The 16,901-nt window shown below is 39.3% G+C and overlaps 2 protein-coding genes across 9 annotated transcripts in view; one reads left to right on the forward strand and one right to left on the reverse strand.

Moving 5' to 3' along the window:
* LOC116336510 (septin-9-like) overlaps nt 1–16,901 on the forward strand; it is a 97,644-nt gene that overhangs the window by 69,384 nt on the left and 11,359 nt on the right. The window contains exon 1 of one of the 7 annotated variants that reach the window (XM_039610685.1): nt 10,540–10,649. The exons of the other annotated variants lie outside the window; for them this stretch is intronic. The gene's annotated coding sequence lies outside the window, so the exon portion shown is untranslated. Of the gene's footprint in view, nt 1–10,539; nt 10,650–16,901 lie in introns of those variants that run through there. 7 annotated transcript variants of the gene reach the window in all.
* On the reverse strand, nt 213–3,503 carry LOC116312635. Of its 2 annotated transcripts, none has more exons than XR_005612710.1 (2): nt 3,287–3,503; nt 213–1,571 (listed from the first exon to the last, which is right to left on the reverse strand). XR_005612710.1 is itself a non-coding variant. In XM_039610688.1 (2 exons), exons 1-2 carry the CDS (start codon nt 2,496–2,498, stop codon nt 734–736), a joined length of 888 nt encoding a protein of 295 aa, XP_039466622.1. In that variant the 5' UTR covers nt 2,499–2,596; the 3' UTR covers nt 213–733. The 2 variants fall into 2 exon arrangements, 1 of the variants encoding a protein (XP_039466622.1); XM_039610688.1 differs by lacking the exon at nt 3,287–3,503 and adding an exon at nt 2,449–2,596.

Here is a 16,901-nt window from a genome sequence, read left to right on the forward strand (position 1 = left end):
ATATCGCCCAGCTCTATGCGCAACAAATATTATATCAGCTACGTTTTGAAACTTGGAAGACACAGCTGGATTTGAATAAAGTGAATCGTATATTTGTTTTAGGCCAGTAAGTCACCAGGGCATGCAGTTAGTTTACATTTTGAACAATGCACATATATCTAATACAACTTTTGAATCAAGACGGTTACAACACATCATTCAAAATGGCCATCTCATGCTTGAAAATACAGTTTAATGAGCACAAAACAGAAAAAATACAAAAGCATCAGTCAGATACACTCTTAATCAACATGTCTGTCATTCCTCCATCAGCATTATTGTCCTTGAGCCTCACTGGATGAATCTGCTGGGAGTCACTACTGTTAGATTACACATGAGTAGACATTGTACAGATGATACACAGTAAGAACCATTTTGAGTAGCTAATATACAAAATATTGATTTGGCCTTTCACTGCAAGCATGCTGTGGGTCTGTCCATTTAAAACTTTCAAACTTAGCAGAAAATTAACTCATATTAGAGAGTAAAAATACAAAGTGGAAAGTTTTATAACACTTTTACAAAATTTCTCGTCAGTCATCTAGTGGTACTACAGATGTTGCAACTGGCTAATTGTTTTTTCCCAAAACAAGTGAAGACCATGTTCAAAATAAAGATCCAGATGGTTTTCTGGTCCAACAGTTACAGTTAGTTTGAACAATCTTGGAACAAGTTTTCTCTTCACATTGTTTACTCACTTTTTATTTGCTGCTGCTAACAAAAGAAAAAACAAAACGGCAACTAAAAACAAACGACATAAGAAACCTAGACAGTCTTGAATGTTGCTCCATGAATCATTTCTTCTCGATGCCAACTGGGCTTGGTTACAGTAGGATTGTACTGGCCCAGTATACCCCACAATGTGAAACAACAGTCCGAGAGAAGCAAGGTGACCCCACATGTTTCTGATGTGCTCTAACTGTAAATCATCAGCACTGCTTCCAAAGTGGTCTCTGAGAGACCTCATTGAGGTGATGTTATTGCGGTCCAAGGAAAACTTTCTGATCGCTCTTAGGAGGCAGACAGTGACCTGATATGTATGTTGTGGATCATACTCTGTCCCTCGATCTTCATATGTCTCATAATGCTGTGTGATATAGACTTGGTCTATTATCCGTGCTGCGTTCTGCTGCCTGACTCTAACTATAATGCGAACCCTGTTACTTTCCTCAATGTCCGACTCCGTGACATAATCTGGAAGTTCCAGTGATGCATCTTGGTAGATATTACCAACAGTGTAGTATCGGTATCCCCTCGGCAGTGGGTCTAACAGCTCTTCATCATTGTGATATCGATGTGAGCCATAATCACCACTGTTTGGGTCAAAGGTCAGCAGGATGTCATCATTGTTAATGTCAATTTCATTGGCAAACCAGTGGAGCAAGCGGAGGCTGTACTCAGGCACAGACTGGCCAAAGCCTACAGTCTTCAGGTCACTGATTGAATTGAGTGTTCGTCTTACAGCTGACACAGAGGTGAGGGTCAGGAGGAGAGCAACACAGCAGCTGATTTGTCCTGATATCTTCAACATCCTGTAGAGAGATTTAGGAAGTTACTGGTTTCATTATTCATCTCTGCATCTTTACATTACATTTGTTCATATTTTTCCCAGTGGTCTTTAAACATTAGACATGTCTCCATATGAACCCAAAAGCATATGATAAGCTTGGCCAGTTATCGTGTGTCCGGGTGCGTGTATGTTTTGAGCTTTTCTGGTCCTTCATTAAGTACAAGGTTTTGTTTGTTTGTTTTTTAAATAAGCCAGAATGTTTTGTCCTGACGTTTGTTTGTCGGCTCATGAGCTGCTAAAATTCAACTGCGTGAGTAAACCTGAATATTTCCAAAAGCATTAGTGTTTTAAGGTTATCAATTTATGTCTGTGTTGGCATTTTTTTTTAAACACAGAATATACTTACTGATATAGCTGTGTGCTACAATTCTAATGATGCTGCTGCTCATGCAGTGTTTATTATGATTGCTGCCTTTTCAGGAAGTAAAACAATCCACAACACAAAATATCACAAAGTGCTCTGTAGACTCTGTGTAATAGAGACCAATAGTAACAATCCGTCATATAAAAGCCTGCTTCAAATATTGAAATGCATTCGGTGGGTCAATAAAGCCATAGAAAGAGGTGAATGTATGTTTGTGAATGTATGTTGTGTGGTTTTCTTCTTCTGTGTGAAAGGGTGCATTAGAAGTGTGTAATCCTGGAAGAGACAGTCGACTCTCAGTATTTATTGTAACTTCATATAAATTCCTCGTACGATGCTGTCAGCTGCACTGTCGTGTAAATAATTTTCCATTCAGAATAAATTCTAAGCGGAGAAACCTTCACAATAAAACCTAGAGTTAAATCAGTCTCCAAATGATTCAAATTAGCAGCAGAAAGTAAGAGAGTTTACCTGCCTTAGCCTGCTTCTGCCATGTGTCTGAGCTCTCTGTGTTGGAGGAGACATAACTCTAAGTTTTTTGTTTCCCTGAAAATGAAACTAAAGCAGCTGGAAAGGCCAGTGCTAACGGGAAGTTTGATAATACAGCTGTTTGCATGAAACCTCGTCCTCATGGAGAAAAACAGAACAGTATTTTAGCGTTTTAGTTGGGTTCACAGCCAAGTGTCGCTTTTACATGTAAGTGCCACAGCTCTCGACCTTCCTTTGCACATAATCAGTTTGTTTTTTGGTTTTTGGTTTTTTTTAAAGCAGATTATTGGCCTCATACACTTTTTCCCTTAATCTTTTGCCATTATCAGGAAGTGTAGAAATCCACATGCACAGCAATCCACTTATCAGCTATATTGTGAAACATAGAAGAGAGTGTGTGTGTGTGGGGGGTGTGGGGGGATCACAAAACAGTCTGCTTAGAGTAATTAAACAAAGCAGATTTTGTTTGAGAGATTCATGTTTTATTAGATAAAGCCAATTGCTAATCTTAATGAATTGTATTTCACTTTTTGTTGGGCGTGGCACTGGTTTCATGATACTCCCGATAACTGTGTCAGGAAGTTACACAAATTTAAATTCAAAGCTCTAATACTAATCCTGCAGACTTGCAGATCATATTGAATGGAAGTATGTATGCATGTAATTAATCAAAAGGCATACGTAGTGCACTGTAACAGACTACATGTCAAATCCACTTTGTTGTATATGTAATATTTTGTCACCTGTTGAACAGGTTCTGCATTAGAGACGTGGGTAAATTCCTCACCAGTCGAGTAAGGAATTTAGAAAATGAGGGAACTTACCTGTGTCGGTATGCTTCCCTCAGTCTGATCTATTTGTTGTGTGAGGCCAGTTGTAACTTCTTTTAGGTTTTGCTTTCCTTGTAAATAAATCCAGAGTGATGAGCTTTGCCAGTTGTGAAGAGGAAGTTGAAAAACAACTGTGTCCATTTGACTTCCTTCCGTTTTTAAAGACAAAAAACATTTCAGTATCTTTGGTAGTTTGGCAGTCACATGTCTGTTAACAGCTGATTATTGGCCATTTATGAGCAGGCTTGTAATGTAAACTTTGAATATGGGCGTGTCTGCCTTATGGCAGGGTGTGGAACTGTGACACTGCAGTAGTCTCTCCTGTAGCAAATGATCACAGATGAATTTCACACATTGTGCATGTTTTTGAATTTGGTGTTTTCTTGAATGATTGTTGTTTTCTTAATTTAAGTTTTTATTGTTTAAAGGTGATCTGTAGTCATTATATAAAAACTTGAGATTATTTTTGTGTCCAAAAATATGTATGTGTCACAGCTCATGACTTTACTAGAGTGGATTGAAATATTTGCACATAATCTGTGTCTGCTTTTTGTTTGAGACTGGATGTTTTTGTTTTAATGCAGATTATTGGCCTCTAACACTTGCTGCATTTTTGGTCTTTTGCCATTATGTAGAAATTTACATAGTGCACAATAAATATTATATCAGCTACGTTTTGAAACTTGGAAGACACAGCTGAATTTGAATAAAGTGAATCCTATATTTGTTTTAGGCCAGTAAGTCACCAGGGCATGCAGTTAGTTTACATTTTGAACAATGCACATATATCTAATACAACTTTTGAATCAAGACGGTTACAACACATCATTCAAAATGACCATCTCACGCTTGAAAATACAGTTTAATGAGCACAAAATTTTCAAGATTACAGAGAAAATACAAAAGCATCAGTCAGATACACTCTTAATCAACATGTCTGTCATTCCTCCATCAGCATTATTGTCCTTGAGCCTCACTGGATGAATCTGCTGGGAGTCACTACTGTTAGATTAGACATGAGTAGACATTGTACAGATGATACACAGTAAGAACCATTTTGAGTAGCTAATATACAAAATATTGATTTGGTCTTTCACTGCAAGCATGCTGTGGGTCCGTCTGTCCATTTAAAACTTTCAAACTTAGCAGAAAATTAACTCATATTAGAGAGTAAAAGTACAAAGTGAAAAGTGGAAAGTTTTATAACACTTTTACAAAATTTCTCGTCAGTCATCTATTGGTACTACAGATGTTGCAACTGGCTAATTGTTTTTTTTCCCCAAAACAAGTGAAGACCATGTTCAAAATAAAGATCCAGATGGTTTTCTGGTCCAACAGTTAGTTAGTTTGAACAATCTTGGAACAAGTTTTCTCTTCACATTGTTTACTCACTTTTTATTTGCTGCTGCTAACAAAAGAAAAAACAAAACAGTAACTACCAAAACAACTACAAACAATAAACGACATAAGAAACCTAGACAGTCTTGAATGTTGCTCCATGAATCATTTCTTCTCGATGCCAACTGGGCTTGGTTACAGTAGGATTGTACTGGCCCAGTATACCCCACAATGTGGAACAACAGTCCGAGAGAAGCAAGGTGACCCCACATGTTTCTGATGCGTTCTAACTGTAAATCATCAGCACTGCTTCCAAAGCGATCCCTAAGATACCTTAGTGATCTCATGTCATGACTGTCCATAGAAAACTCTCTGATCTCTCTTAAGAGGTTGGTAGTGACCTCGTACGTTTGATCTGGATCATAATCTGACATTTGATAGTTAAATGGGTAACAATGCTGCGTGATATAGACTCGCTCTACTTGTCGCACTCCATATGCCTCCCTGACTCTAATAACGACTCGAACTCTGTTTCCATGTCCTGACTGGGCTCGGACATGAGGTGGAAGTGGGACTGATGTTGATTCATTGATGTTACCAATGGTGTAGTGTCTGGATCCCAGCGATAGTTCAAACAGATCCCCTCTGTTGCCATAATAGTGTGAACCATAATCATGGTTTGGGTTAAAGGTCAGATGTATGACATCGTTTCTGTCAATGTCAACGGTGTTGGCAAACCAGTGGAGCAGCACAAGACTGTGGACTGGCACAGACTGGCCGAAGTCTACTGACATCAGATCATTGATTGAATTGAGTGTTCCTCTTACAGCTGACACAGAAGTCAGGATCAGGAGCAGAGCCACACAGCCACACAGCACAGTAATTCTTGCTGACGTCATCATCATCCTGTAGAGAAATTTATATGTTTATTAGTTTTATTGTTCGTCCATATTTTAGTCCATGCTGTCATTGTGACCAGTGATCTAATAATTATGTGATGTTTTCATTAACATGCAATCATTTGTCCTACTCTGTATTTAAACATTATTTAAAACGGGTTTTACGTTTTGTTTTTTTTGTTTTTGTTTTTTTTCCCCTGATTAATACCATCCATTATGTGATGAAGCCTTCTTTCAGCTTCAGATAAATAACAAAGTAAAAGTCCCTAAACGGTCAGGTTAAAGAAGAGCAATAAAACAAAGCAGATATTGTTTTATGGCAGTTTTACAGTCAAAGGACTTGTAACGAAAACATGACTTAATATTTGTATTTGTCCAAACAGTGATCCGAATGAATTAATTTAGAATTGAATTTTTGTCAGTATGGCACTGGTTCCATGAAAATCACCTAAACTAACTAGATTTTAAACTAATTAAACAAAACAAATTGAAAATTGTTGCTGCAGACTTAAGTGCAATTTTGCAGGAGTGTGTGTATTTGCAAGACAAACTTATGAGAAGACAGACGGAGTGAAATGTAATCCACTTCATAGTGAAATCTAATGCAAAAAACAGTCAACTTCATTGTATCTGTAAATATTTTGTCACCTGATAAATGCTGCATTAGTGATTGGGTGTAAATTTGTAAGCAAAAATGTAGCCGCTAGAAAACAAGACGCTTACCTAAATAATCTGCTGCTTTCGATGGCTGGTCTGTATGGTTGTGTGAGGCTGTAGTAACTCCCTTTAGATTTCACTTTCCTTATAAACGCAACCAGGAAAACACGATTTGCCGGTTGTTTTGTTGTTAGAGGAAATCTGACTCTCTGGCTGTTAAAAAAGACTTCTTCCCTGTAAAAGAGCAAAACCAGCATGCATTTCAGTGTATTTTTTTTGTTCTGTTTTGTTTCTTTTTTGTGGTAATTTGATTCTGTCAAAATACAAAAGCTTATTATTGGTCATTTAATCCAAAGTCCGAATATGGGTGTGTCTGCCCGACTGCAGAGGTGAGGGACTGAAATTGCAGTCGAGTCTCTCACGTTGTAGTTGAGTACAGATGAATTTTAAATAGTGTACACGTGTTTTTAATGGCTATGTTTTCATTTATAATTTGTTTACTTTAGTTTTCATTGTTTAAAGATGTTCTGTAGTTTCTGTCACCATATAAAAACTACGATTATTCTTATGTACAAAGATGTTTACATCACAACTCAAATTTTAAGTTTCATCATGTTAAAATAACTAAATATACACTTGCCAGATTTTTTAGATTTGAGGTTTTGCACTTCAAAGCTGAGGCTGGAGACTGACCCATGTTGTTTTGAAGCTTGTGGAGCTGCTTCTACTGCTGCAACTCTACCAGCTACCAGCAGATGCTGCTGTCACACAGGTAGTTGGCCTTGCACCTGGAAGGTAGCGAGCCTGGAGCTGGAAAACCTTTGTCAATGATACGTTTAAGTCCACTGTATTATACATTAAGAAGCACAATACACAAACACAGAGCTGAGTGGCTCAGTGTCGGCATACACACACATGGGCTGGAGGAGGGTGAAGGAGCTGTTTTCAGAACCCTGAGAGGGCCTCATTCAGCTGTTTACTACAAATCCTCCTCAGTGAGGAAGTGCTTCCTCTTCCCAGAGAATTGGATTCATGTGACATCTCCAAACACTCACTCACTCACTCACTCACTCAGAGTGTGTGTGTGTGTGTGTGTGTGTGTGTGTGTATCACTTCAGAGGACACTGACCTACATTAATTTCCTGTAGATTTGCCCTAAAGTTGGCCCCTAAATGTTATTTACATTGCGAGTGTTTACTCTTCATCTCCAAATGGAAATCCAGGCGTCACAGTGTGACGGTGCACAATAGATTTTTAGGTTAAGTAAACTCACAAATGTTTACACATAAAGACATGCTCAAGTTTCTCCTTTTATCCTGTACGGAGGCTTAAGTATTCCTTCTGAGTGAGGCAGAAAGGGTAGAAACACACACACACACACACACACACACACACACACACACACACACACACACACACACACACACACACACACACACACATAAAGGAAACATTTAGTTTCTCTGTGGCCACCACCCACATCTTTCACATGAGCAGCATGAGTGTTGCAGAAATGAATAAGATCCTTGCTGTTGATTTAATTTTTCTGTACTTGCTTTTTTGTTTTTTAGAAACCTCAGCATGCATGTCAGCTAACAAACCTTTATTTATTTATTTTTGGTAGTGTCATTTATCAGCCTAAGATGGTTCATAGCAGAACTTTACACACACCCCGTGCACTGCAGTCTACTGAATACTGATTTAAGATGTGTTGCAGCCCTCTGTATTAGTAGTACACTACACTATTTTCCTATGGAGGAAAAAGACAACCTGTGATGCATTTAATGTAATGCACCCAGTGAATCTATGGTTCTTCTGTCTATCTCTGTTATGAAAGTCCAACTGCAAGGAATACTGTCAGGGGTCAGCCAGGCAGCTTTATGCTCTGCCTGCCAGTACATGACACCATCTTGGCTCAGCGTGGCCCACAAACTTCAGCCCTTGACATCGGCTTTCTGTCCCTTTCTCCTCAAAATTAAGATTTTTTTCTTCTTTCATTTAAGAAGGCCGTGTCCCCAGCAGGACAGCAGCTCTGTAATAAAGAAGTCTGCCAAGTTATGTCAGATCAAACAAATGATGGTTGGCCCACGCTGCATGCATGCAGGGTTCACTCAGGAGTCAGCGTTTTTAAGAAGAAAATCTGAAAGAGGGAATTTGTATCTCATAAAAAGTCTATTTTAGGCTTAAAAAAGACAAGTTAATAATGAAACTTTTGGAGAGAAGCTCCTGAGTGGCAGTGATGTTGAAAAGAGGAGTTTGTGTTTCGAGTTCAGAGTGGCACAGTTTGCACACAGCTGTTTACGTGACTTCAGGATGATGCTTTAGTCTTCCTATATGTGGATTTTTAATTTGTCTTAACTCATGACCTTTGCCCCTTTTATTTAAACTATCTGTGGCTTGCTTCATCACTGGGACTGTTGCAATGCATATTGGTAGTGAAAAGCCCTGTTATGCCCTCCTATTGTATAATCTACATAATCCACAGGAGAACATTTTAAAGATGATTGTGTCGTGTTGGTGAAATAAAGTGCAGCTGGGTAATAAACCAGCTCCTAAACCCATTATTAAGTGCTGTCAGAATTATCTACATTTCCAGTGTCTCCACTTTAAACATCAGGTTTTTATTGGGGAGATAAAGGTGAGCTTCAGAAAGAGTTGAAAAGAAAGAAAAAAGGTCAAAGAGCAAAAAGCTGTAAGAGAGACGGGGCCCCGAGTTTGGGGGAAATTGCAGGGTTCTCCACCCTGTAAAACTAACGACAACAAGGGTTTATTTTACGTCCATATTTGGTAAAAACCTGGTTTTTATCACAGTTACAAGTCCAGCTATGTTTGTGTCAGATTTAATGAATTGTGTGTTGGTATTGTGCAGGACTCAGAAGGTCCATATTGATGTTTCAGTTTCATTAGATGGACATTGTTTAAAAGCCCTGGTTTATTTTGGCCTCTGAGTTTGAGTAATGACGCGTCTCTCCAACATATTACGCCTGGTTTTTTTCAGGAACCTGACTGTTCATTTCAAGGAATGCAGGTGTTGCCCAGAGAATGTGTGTGTGTGTGTTCGTGTGTGTGTGTGTGTGTGTGTGTTCATGTGTGTGTGTGTGTTCGTGTGTGTGTGTTCATGTGGCTGTAAGGTTAAACTCTGGTGTGTAATTACACTTCCTGTGAGCCTGAAAACAGCTGTTCCCTTCCTCTTTAATCTCGCATGAATATACACACTTCCAAAGAGTAGTAATCAGCCAAAGTGATCGGTTTGTTCTCAGGTACTGGAAGATAAGGGATCAGGTGTTTTTTAACATCTCATTTTGCCACCCTTTAGATTTTGTCTTTTCATATTTTGTTTATATTTTCACTGGAAAATAGTAATAGTTGTTGGTGTTTGCACTCTGTCATAATCAAATCTTTATTTTGAACATATAAGTAACAACTGTCAATACGTATTAGGGAATAAAAGACAAATAAACACAATCATCGAAAGCCATCATATTCACGACGAAAACAAGAACAAAATGTTGACCATATCCTGGTCAGCAATTCCTGCCCCCATCTAACTCATCTTATACGTCTGTTTTCAGTATACAATCTAATATATGCTATAAATAAATATGCCTAATACACAGATTCATGTTATATTATTTTTATATATTGATCTGTAATTATTTAACTACACATATCCAAAGGTATTGCTTTTCATACTATATCATGCTATGTATACATGTGGCTTTAATGGTGTTACAGTAACAATAAAAGTGTTTTTACATCATCGCTGTAACAGTTTAGTTGCTGTGGGTTGCAGTACTTACACAGGCTGTTTTTAAAAAAAATTCCTGTGAAAATTTTGTAAAAGGATAAATGTCGTCATATCCCCTGCTCTGTCTGCCTGATTTCTTTGGTTTTATCTAAAACATTTTTACTCTTTTTCGTTTTTTAAAAACTGAGTTACTGTAAAAGCCAATATGATATAAAATTTGCAAAGAGGGGGGAAAAATCAGTGAGTCTTGATTTATGGAGGGTACTGATTTGTTAAAGGGACTGAGTGTTAGTAGTTTGATGACGTAAAGATAAGGAGATAAGGAGTCCAGACAAAGTAATTACCGTTTTTTGTTTTTTAATGTGGGACTTGAGGAGAAGCTGGCCTAAAGGCTGCAGAGCTGCAGGCGCATGCACGCACACAGCTCTTTTGTTGTTTCTTTATCGTAGCCACTGATGCTCTTTGTCCGGTCTCATTTACTTTTTATCACATTGGAAGTTGTGGGGGTGTTTTTTCCCTTTTATTTGTCAGAGGGAGGGTCGGGGTTATTTGGAGGAAGTGGGCGTATGGTGTTGCCTTACGTGCAGAGTCACATGACAGGCATGGGTGGGAGGGGCAGGCAGGGAGCTTCCAGAGCCACAGCAGAGTTTGGCCTCTCACTGGAGCGCTGCACTTCGACAGGGGACAGCTCATACACACAAACACTTCACACACGGTGAGTGCTTTGCATACTGGCAGGGAGTGTAAGTGTGTGTGTGTGCATGTGTGTGTAGAGCTGTGTGTGTGTGTTAAAAATCAGTTGGAAGTGGAGGAAGTAAGTTTTTTCTCCTTTGTTCTTTATTTGTGTGTTTGTCTTCTTACCAGAAAGAAGAAAACTGTTGGTTTTTGAGTCCAGCTGTTCAAACATGTAATGTTACTGATGTGTTTTAACCAAGCTTAAATATGCACGTGGCTATTAATTTGTTGGTTGTAAAGAAGCATGGCTGTGTATTTCACAGACAGTACTCAGGATCTCAGGTTGGGATCATTTTTGTGTGAGCATGCTTCTACGGATAATTACCATTGTTCAAGTTTTGCATTCCCTGTCTTTCATCTCCTAAATGTTGTGCGTGTCTGCTGTGTGGCACGCTTTGTAATCGATCTCTCTGTGTAATACACACACACACAGACTCACACACACACACATCTGTTTATGTATCCAGGGGGATGTTCCATCATGTTTGACCCCTTTTTTTTCTGTTTAAACTCCCAGTTTTATTTTTGTTTCCTTCCTCCTGACGTTGTCCACACACCGGACTGCTGTTGCTGACAATGACATATTACCAGGCCAAATACGTATGCAGAGTGGACAGTTAGCACCACACATGTGGTTAGTAGGCTTCGATGTGCTTTTGCAAAGTACAGTGAAGGAATCCTTTTAGGAAACTAGGACAGGCTAGCCTCAGATTAGTGTTTCTTTATGAGCTCTGTACAGATCAAGTTTCTCTTTCACTACTTTTTCTGCTCTTGTTTAAGCACCAACAAAGTGGTATTGCGAGTTCTTGGCTATGGGGCCATGTGGCAGCAGCTGACACAACGCTGGGCCTCAGAATTTATCATCCAGGCTTTGTTATCCAAAGTTGACCTGGAGAATACAAGGAATTCCTCTCAGCAGCTAATATCAAACCGGTGGAAACACCAACCGCCCCTCACCTTTTCAGAAAGTCACCCGCCTCTGGTTTGCCTCAGAAACACACATATGCACACACATACACGCAGAGCTGCTGAAAGGAGCTCTATTGTGGCCCCTGTGCAGAACAGACTGTGGCCTTTCACCACTGTTTAATGGGAAGCTGAAAAGGTCATCGTTACCTTCTGCATCTTGCGTGTCTTTGTCTGTCTGTGCACATCGGGAGTCAAGAAGTTAGATCAGTAAGATTGTGTATCTATTGTGGAATTTAGCATCATGAGTTTGAAATGCAAAACATTTCATGAATGTAACCGGAGCTCTGTAAAATCGATAGCATTTCATCTCTGTTGGGTTCACCGGGAGCAGATTCTCTGAATAACTGGTTTGCATTTCTAGTACATGTATGTGCGTTAGATGTTCACCACAAGAGAAGAGTGAAAAGGGGAAACAGTTGTATTTTTTTTCTTGTTGTAACTTGTTGCATATAAATTTTGAGATGATTCAGTTGTCTGCAAGTGTTGATGTTGATAGATTAGCAATGAAGACGTTAAGCTAATATTCCCTTTATAGGGCACACCTACACCGACAGTGACCTATAAGTGTCATGCACACACAATAAATATACGACTTTAAAATCTTCAAAGGTGAGGAGATGATGGTGGTTCACTTGAAATTAACCGAAGTAACATGTAAATATGAACTACTTTGAGTAAGGAGTCACATTTCTTCAAGTCAAACTGACACTGTGACTTCACTTATTGTCCACTATACCCTTAAGCTTTGTATGTGGGTCAGTCAGAGTCCATAAATACTGCTGCTGAGACTTGGAGAGGACCCAGGTGACAGGCTTCAGCTCGCACACAGGCTGTAGAGTGTGTCAGAGGAGGAGTCCTGCTGTCTGTGTTTTTGATAGAATAGTGAGTTTGTTTTCTGAGGATTTGGAGACCTTGAGCCTTTTTTTTTTTTTTCTTTTCAACTGAGTTCGCTGCACTTTTTTTTTTTTTTTTTTTTGGTTTAAATAACACTTCTAACTGTTGTTTCTAAGGTGGGGCATGTGCACGAACAGAGGTCAGATTCTTCAACCCCCTTCCCCTCTAGACCCACGCTCACTGTCAGCTAACCATTTCACTGATACACTTTGACCCATTCACTGAGATTACATCGGTTCAGTCCACATGCTTTATTACTGTCAGCAAGTAGCCAATAGGTAATGGATAACTAATGTATTATTTAGCCTAGCTACAAAGACACTCACAAAACTGACAACTTCCTGATTCATTTTGCTTTCGTGTAAACTCAGTTAGAGGGTAATGTTTAGCAGTTGCTTTAGGCTGGAATATTTTTTGTAAAGCATGATCTGCTGCAGTGGAATGTCTTTCCTTAACTGTAGATGTTTAGTTGAAACTAAATCAGCCTGAGCCTTGAATTGAGTCAATAAGTCTTCTTGCTTGCATTTGGGTGTCCGTACGGTAAATTGAGGCATGCATGCATTTAATAATGTATAGGTGAAACCTTACCTGATGCTCTCAGTGATTTTTCCTTTTTTTCTGTCTTTCTTTTTTTGGAGCTGCTTGGTGTAAGAATTAGCTGAAGAACCTAGAAAGACAACAGCTCTCTTGTGCACCACCACAGCTTAGAGGCCGAACACATTCCTCTGGAAGTCTAGACAAACCTGTGGGCTTCTGCTGTCATTACAGTAATTTACATTTCTCTGCTGTCTGCAAAGTAACGCTAGCTGCTGATGCTGCATGCTGAAAATACAAAGTTGTATGTTGTTAAGAGACTGATTATCATTGGTTTTAAGCATCTGCATTATATTAAAATACTTCTAAATCATGCACATAAATGCTTTTAAATGCATCACACGTGCAAAACACAGTAAGATGTGTATATAATTTCCAGGCAAATAGTGCTAGGTGACATAATGACAGAGATGGACCCTGCAGGGGTCAAAGGGCACATTTCTCCTGAGAGCTGAACGATGAGGAGTCTGGGAATTCGGCTTTGCTGCAAAAACACTCAGGCTGTTGTGTTATTAAAGTCAGTGTTTGCACTGCCACCAAACCAATTTCCCCTTTTTATTAAAAGGCTTCACTGTCAGAGGGTGGGAAACTGTGTTTGTGTGTTTATGTGTGTTGTAAACCCATGTGGTCTGGGGGTATCGAATTGATTCAATGCTGGAGGGCTACCGGAACCCCAGTTCAATGTAATTGAATACATTTTTATCGCTTCTACACAAGTTTCTCAGCTGTGTTTGCACCATCTCTTGTGGGAAATCAACCATAAAAAAGGCAGCTTGAGAATCAGTCGTTTTTATCACATTGAATAAAATAAAATTTGCAGCAGCCCACACACTCCTCAAGAGGCATCTGGGTTACCATCAAAACAAATCTAGCGACGTTAAGATGAGACTCGACTGCAAACCGCCTTCGTCCTGTCTGGGAATGTAAATGGAAGACAAAGACAGCAGATGTTTTTAACCAGCCCATAAATAGATTGTTAAAAAGAACAAAGATCTAAAAACCCATTTAGTGGATTAGTAAACCAATGTGTCTTTGACATACGACTCCAAACAAGCACTTACAATGCACAAGTTCAGGTTAATCACTTGATGGGATTAATGCCTAGTGGTGGATACTAAATACTAAATTATTGAGCTGTCATTGCTATGAAACAAATTAAGCCTGCTGTTATGTGGATTTTGGACACAAACTCTTTCGGATTTACCTTTTCAATGAAATATATCAGCTTTGTGTTGGTGTTGATACACTGGATTCAATTGATATATGCATGTCTGTTCCCTAAATTTTCCTGGATGCAATCAATCTGGATGAAACTTATTATATAAACTGCCTACAGCTGGGAGTGAAGGGAGGGAGATGGGACACAACTGAGGAAAAGAGTAGGGATGAATAATTAAATTAAATGCAAAGTGGTGTATAAACACAAGCAAGCAGGAGGTGTGGAGATGATTCCAAGGATGGGATTTGGAAGCTGTTTCCAGGAATCCACAACATGTGGTCAAAATGCTAATTGATTATTAGAATAAGCCGCCTCAGATGTTTCAGCAAAGAGTTTAACAAAACAGTTTTCTGCTGTGCTAATGGGATCAGTTAGCCATTTTATCATTATAAACCCACAATAGGTAATACAGTGTAACACTGTAACACAGGAGCGATGCTGGCTGAGAGTGGACCTGTTTATTTTATTAAAAATCATTAATCATTTTGTGATAAATGGACCCATTAGTCAGCAATTGTCATTTACTACATTTTTGATCCGTTTCATGTAACGTTGGATAAAAACAAATCTAATTTCCTTCGAAAAATAGGAGTTCTTGTGACTGTAAGTTTTGAGCAATTGTGTTTGGATCTTATTCATCCGTGGCTTGGTGTTTGTTTAAAGCCTGGCATTTAATCATTCACTGCAATGCTTTAGTAGAGAAAGCATTTGTGTATGTTATGGCTCGTTAAAATAGCAGAAAAACTGTGGAACTGCCTGCATGTTGTATAACACAGTTGTAAAAGTGAAGCGATGAAGGGAAAGATTTTGTACAATCAGTTTTACAGATGCCCTGAGTGAGTCAGTGTTGCAGATAACAAACACTCCAAGTTTCCAGCCCTTTTCTCTCTCTGGATTCCTCTCAGTTTATTCAAAGGGTCAAACCACGGGTTTGTCATAAGGGGACTAACCTCAGTGCAGCTCTTTCCAACCTAAACTGGGAACATGATCTCTGACCTGCTCACCACCCTGTTGAGATCAACACCCTGGACAGCTAAGCCATGTGGTTTTGGCCACACTGCATCTAAACATAGGCGACAGAGTCACATTTTTCTTCATACTTCTTTGTAGTTTCAGTGCCTTTTGAAAAGACCATCCAGTGAACAGGGAGATGTTTAGCTGGATTCAAATGCATTTGCATCTCAGTTTGGAGGCCTGTGTGTAGTTAGTGAGGAATGCCCCAGGCCCAAAACTGGAATAAATCACAATCTCTGCAATCCACACTTTTCTTTTTTCTCCCCTCCTTCTCCCACTGTGCATGCCTTTCTCTGTCCTCCTCTCACTGACCTTATCTTGTTTACCTCCCCCCTACTCAACGACAGCCATCTTCCTTTTTGCTTCTCCTCTTTATCTCATGCCTATCTGCACACGTCTGCCTTTTTTTTCTCTCCACACTTCGGTCTACTTCCTTTTCTTGTGTCTTGCTCTTTTTCTCTGAAATGCTTTGCTGCAGAGATGAGACTTCTGGCTATATTTACAAAAAAGCAAAGCAATCTGATACCACTGGAAGCAATAAAAGAGAAAACCTCTTTAGTGCCTGTAATTGAAAACAGCATCACAGTGAGTCACTCTGCTCTCCAATAGCTAAAATAAATTTTGTTTGTCCATGATGCAGGGGAGCAGTAGAGCTAAGGAATGGCATGGCAAATGTGCAAGTCATCGAGGGGTGATTTATTACCACTAAGCAAGCAACAATGAAAAGTGAAGAAGTTTTTAAATGACCCTTAATTGTCACTGAAAAACAAATCTGCTTCATACAAACTGTGCTTGTGCTGTTTGATCAGCAACATAAGCAAACCTATTCCACAACTGTCATCGCATTTTCTCTCAAATGTAACTTTTGCATGCCCATTTCCCATCAGACTTGAAACTAGTCGGGGGAAAAACATAAAATGCTGAGTTGAGAAGCGGCCCGATATAATTATTCTTAAAAGGCTGTGGCCAGTTGACTGCCATCTGAGAGGCTCATTTAATCCACCTCCAAAGCATTTACACCATCAGTTTGCATGACAACATATTAAAATACCTGAGGTTCCCACAGTATGTCATTCCTTACATCCCTATTTGACTCAACAGTAATTTTTCCAGTCAGCCCATTGTGTTTGATAGGTTTGAGGTAATGTCCAACAGCTGTTAAGCCATCAGGGCCAGACATTTTCCAGGTGGAGGTAAAAAAAAATAAAAATTTTAACATTTATAAGGCCATTCTCCAACCACTTATTGTCTGACAGCTGTGTTACTGGCTAAAAACCATGACAGAGGGTGAATACGTCCATCTGATAAATGGTCAGTGTATCCAGATGCTTTGACACACTCTCTGCACCACTGATAGGATGCTTCACTCACCACATCATAGGGTTTGTAGTTTACCAAAGTTGGCTAAAGGTCTAAAGAAGTGTCCTATCCATGAATGAACTGATTCATTTTTATTGTAGAGAAGAGTTTGGTTTCCCACGGTAGTGGTTCAGGACTTCTTTTGTGTGGTGTTGTGATGTTTGCCAAGTTGTTTATGGTGTT

The sequence above is a fragment of the Oreochromis aureus genome, linkage group 4 (assembly GCF_013358895.1).
Source record: "Oreochromis aureus strain Israel breed Guangdong linkage group 4, ZZ_aureus, whole genome shotgun sequence".
In the NCBI taxonomy this organism is placed as follows: Eukaryota; Metazoa; Chordata; class Actinopteri; order Cichliformes; family Cichlidae; genus Oreochromis; species Oreochromis aureus.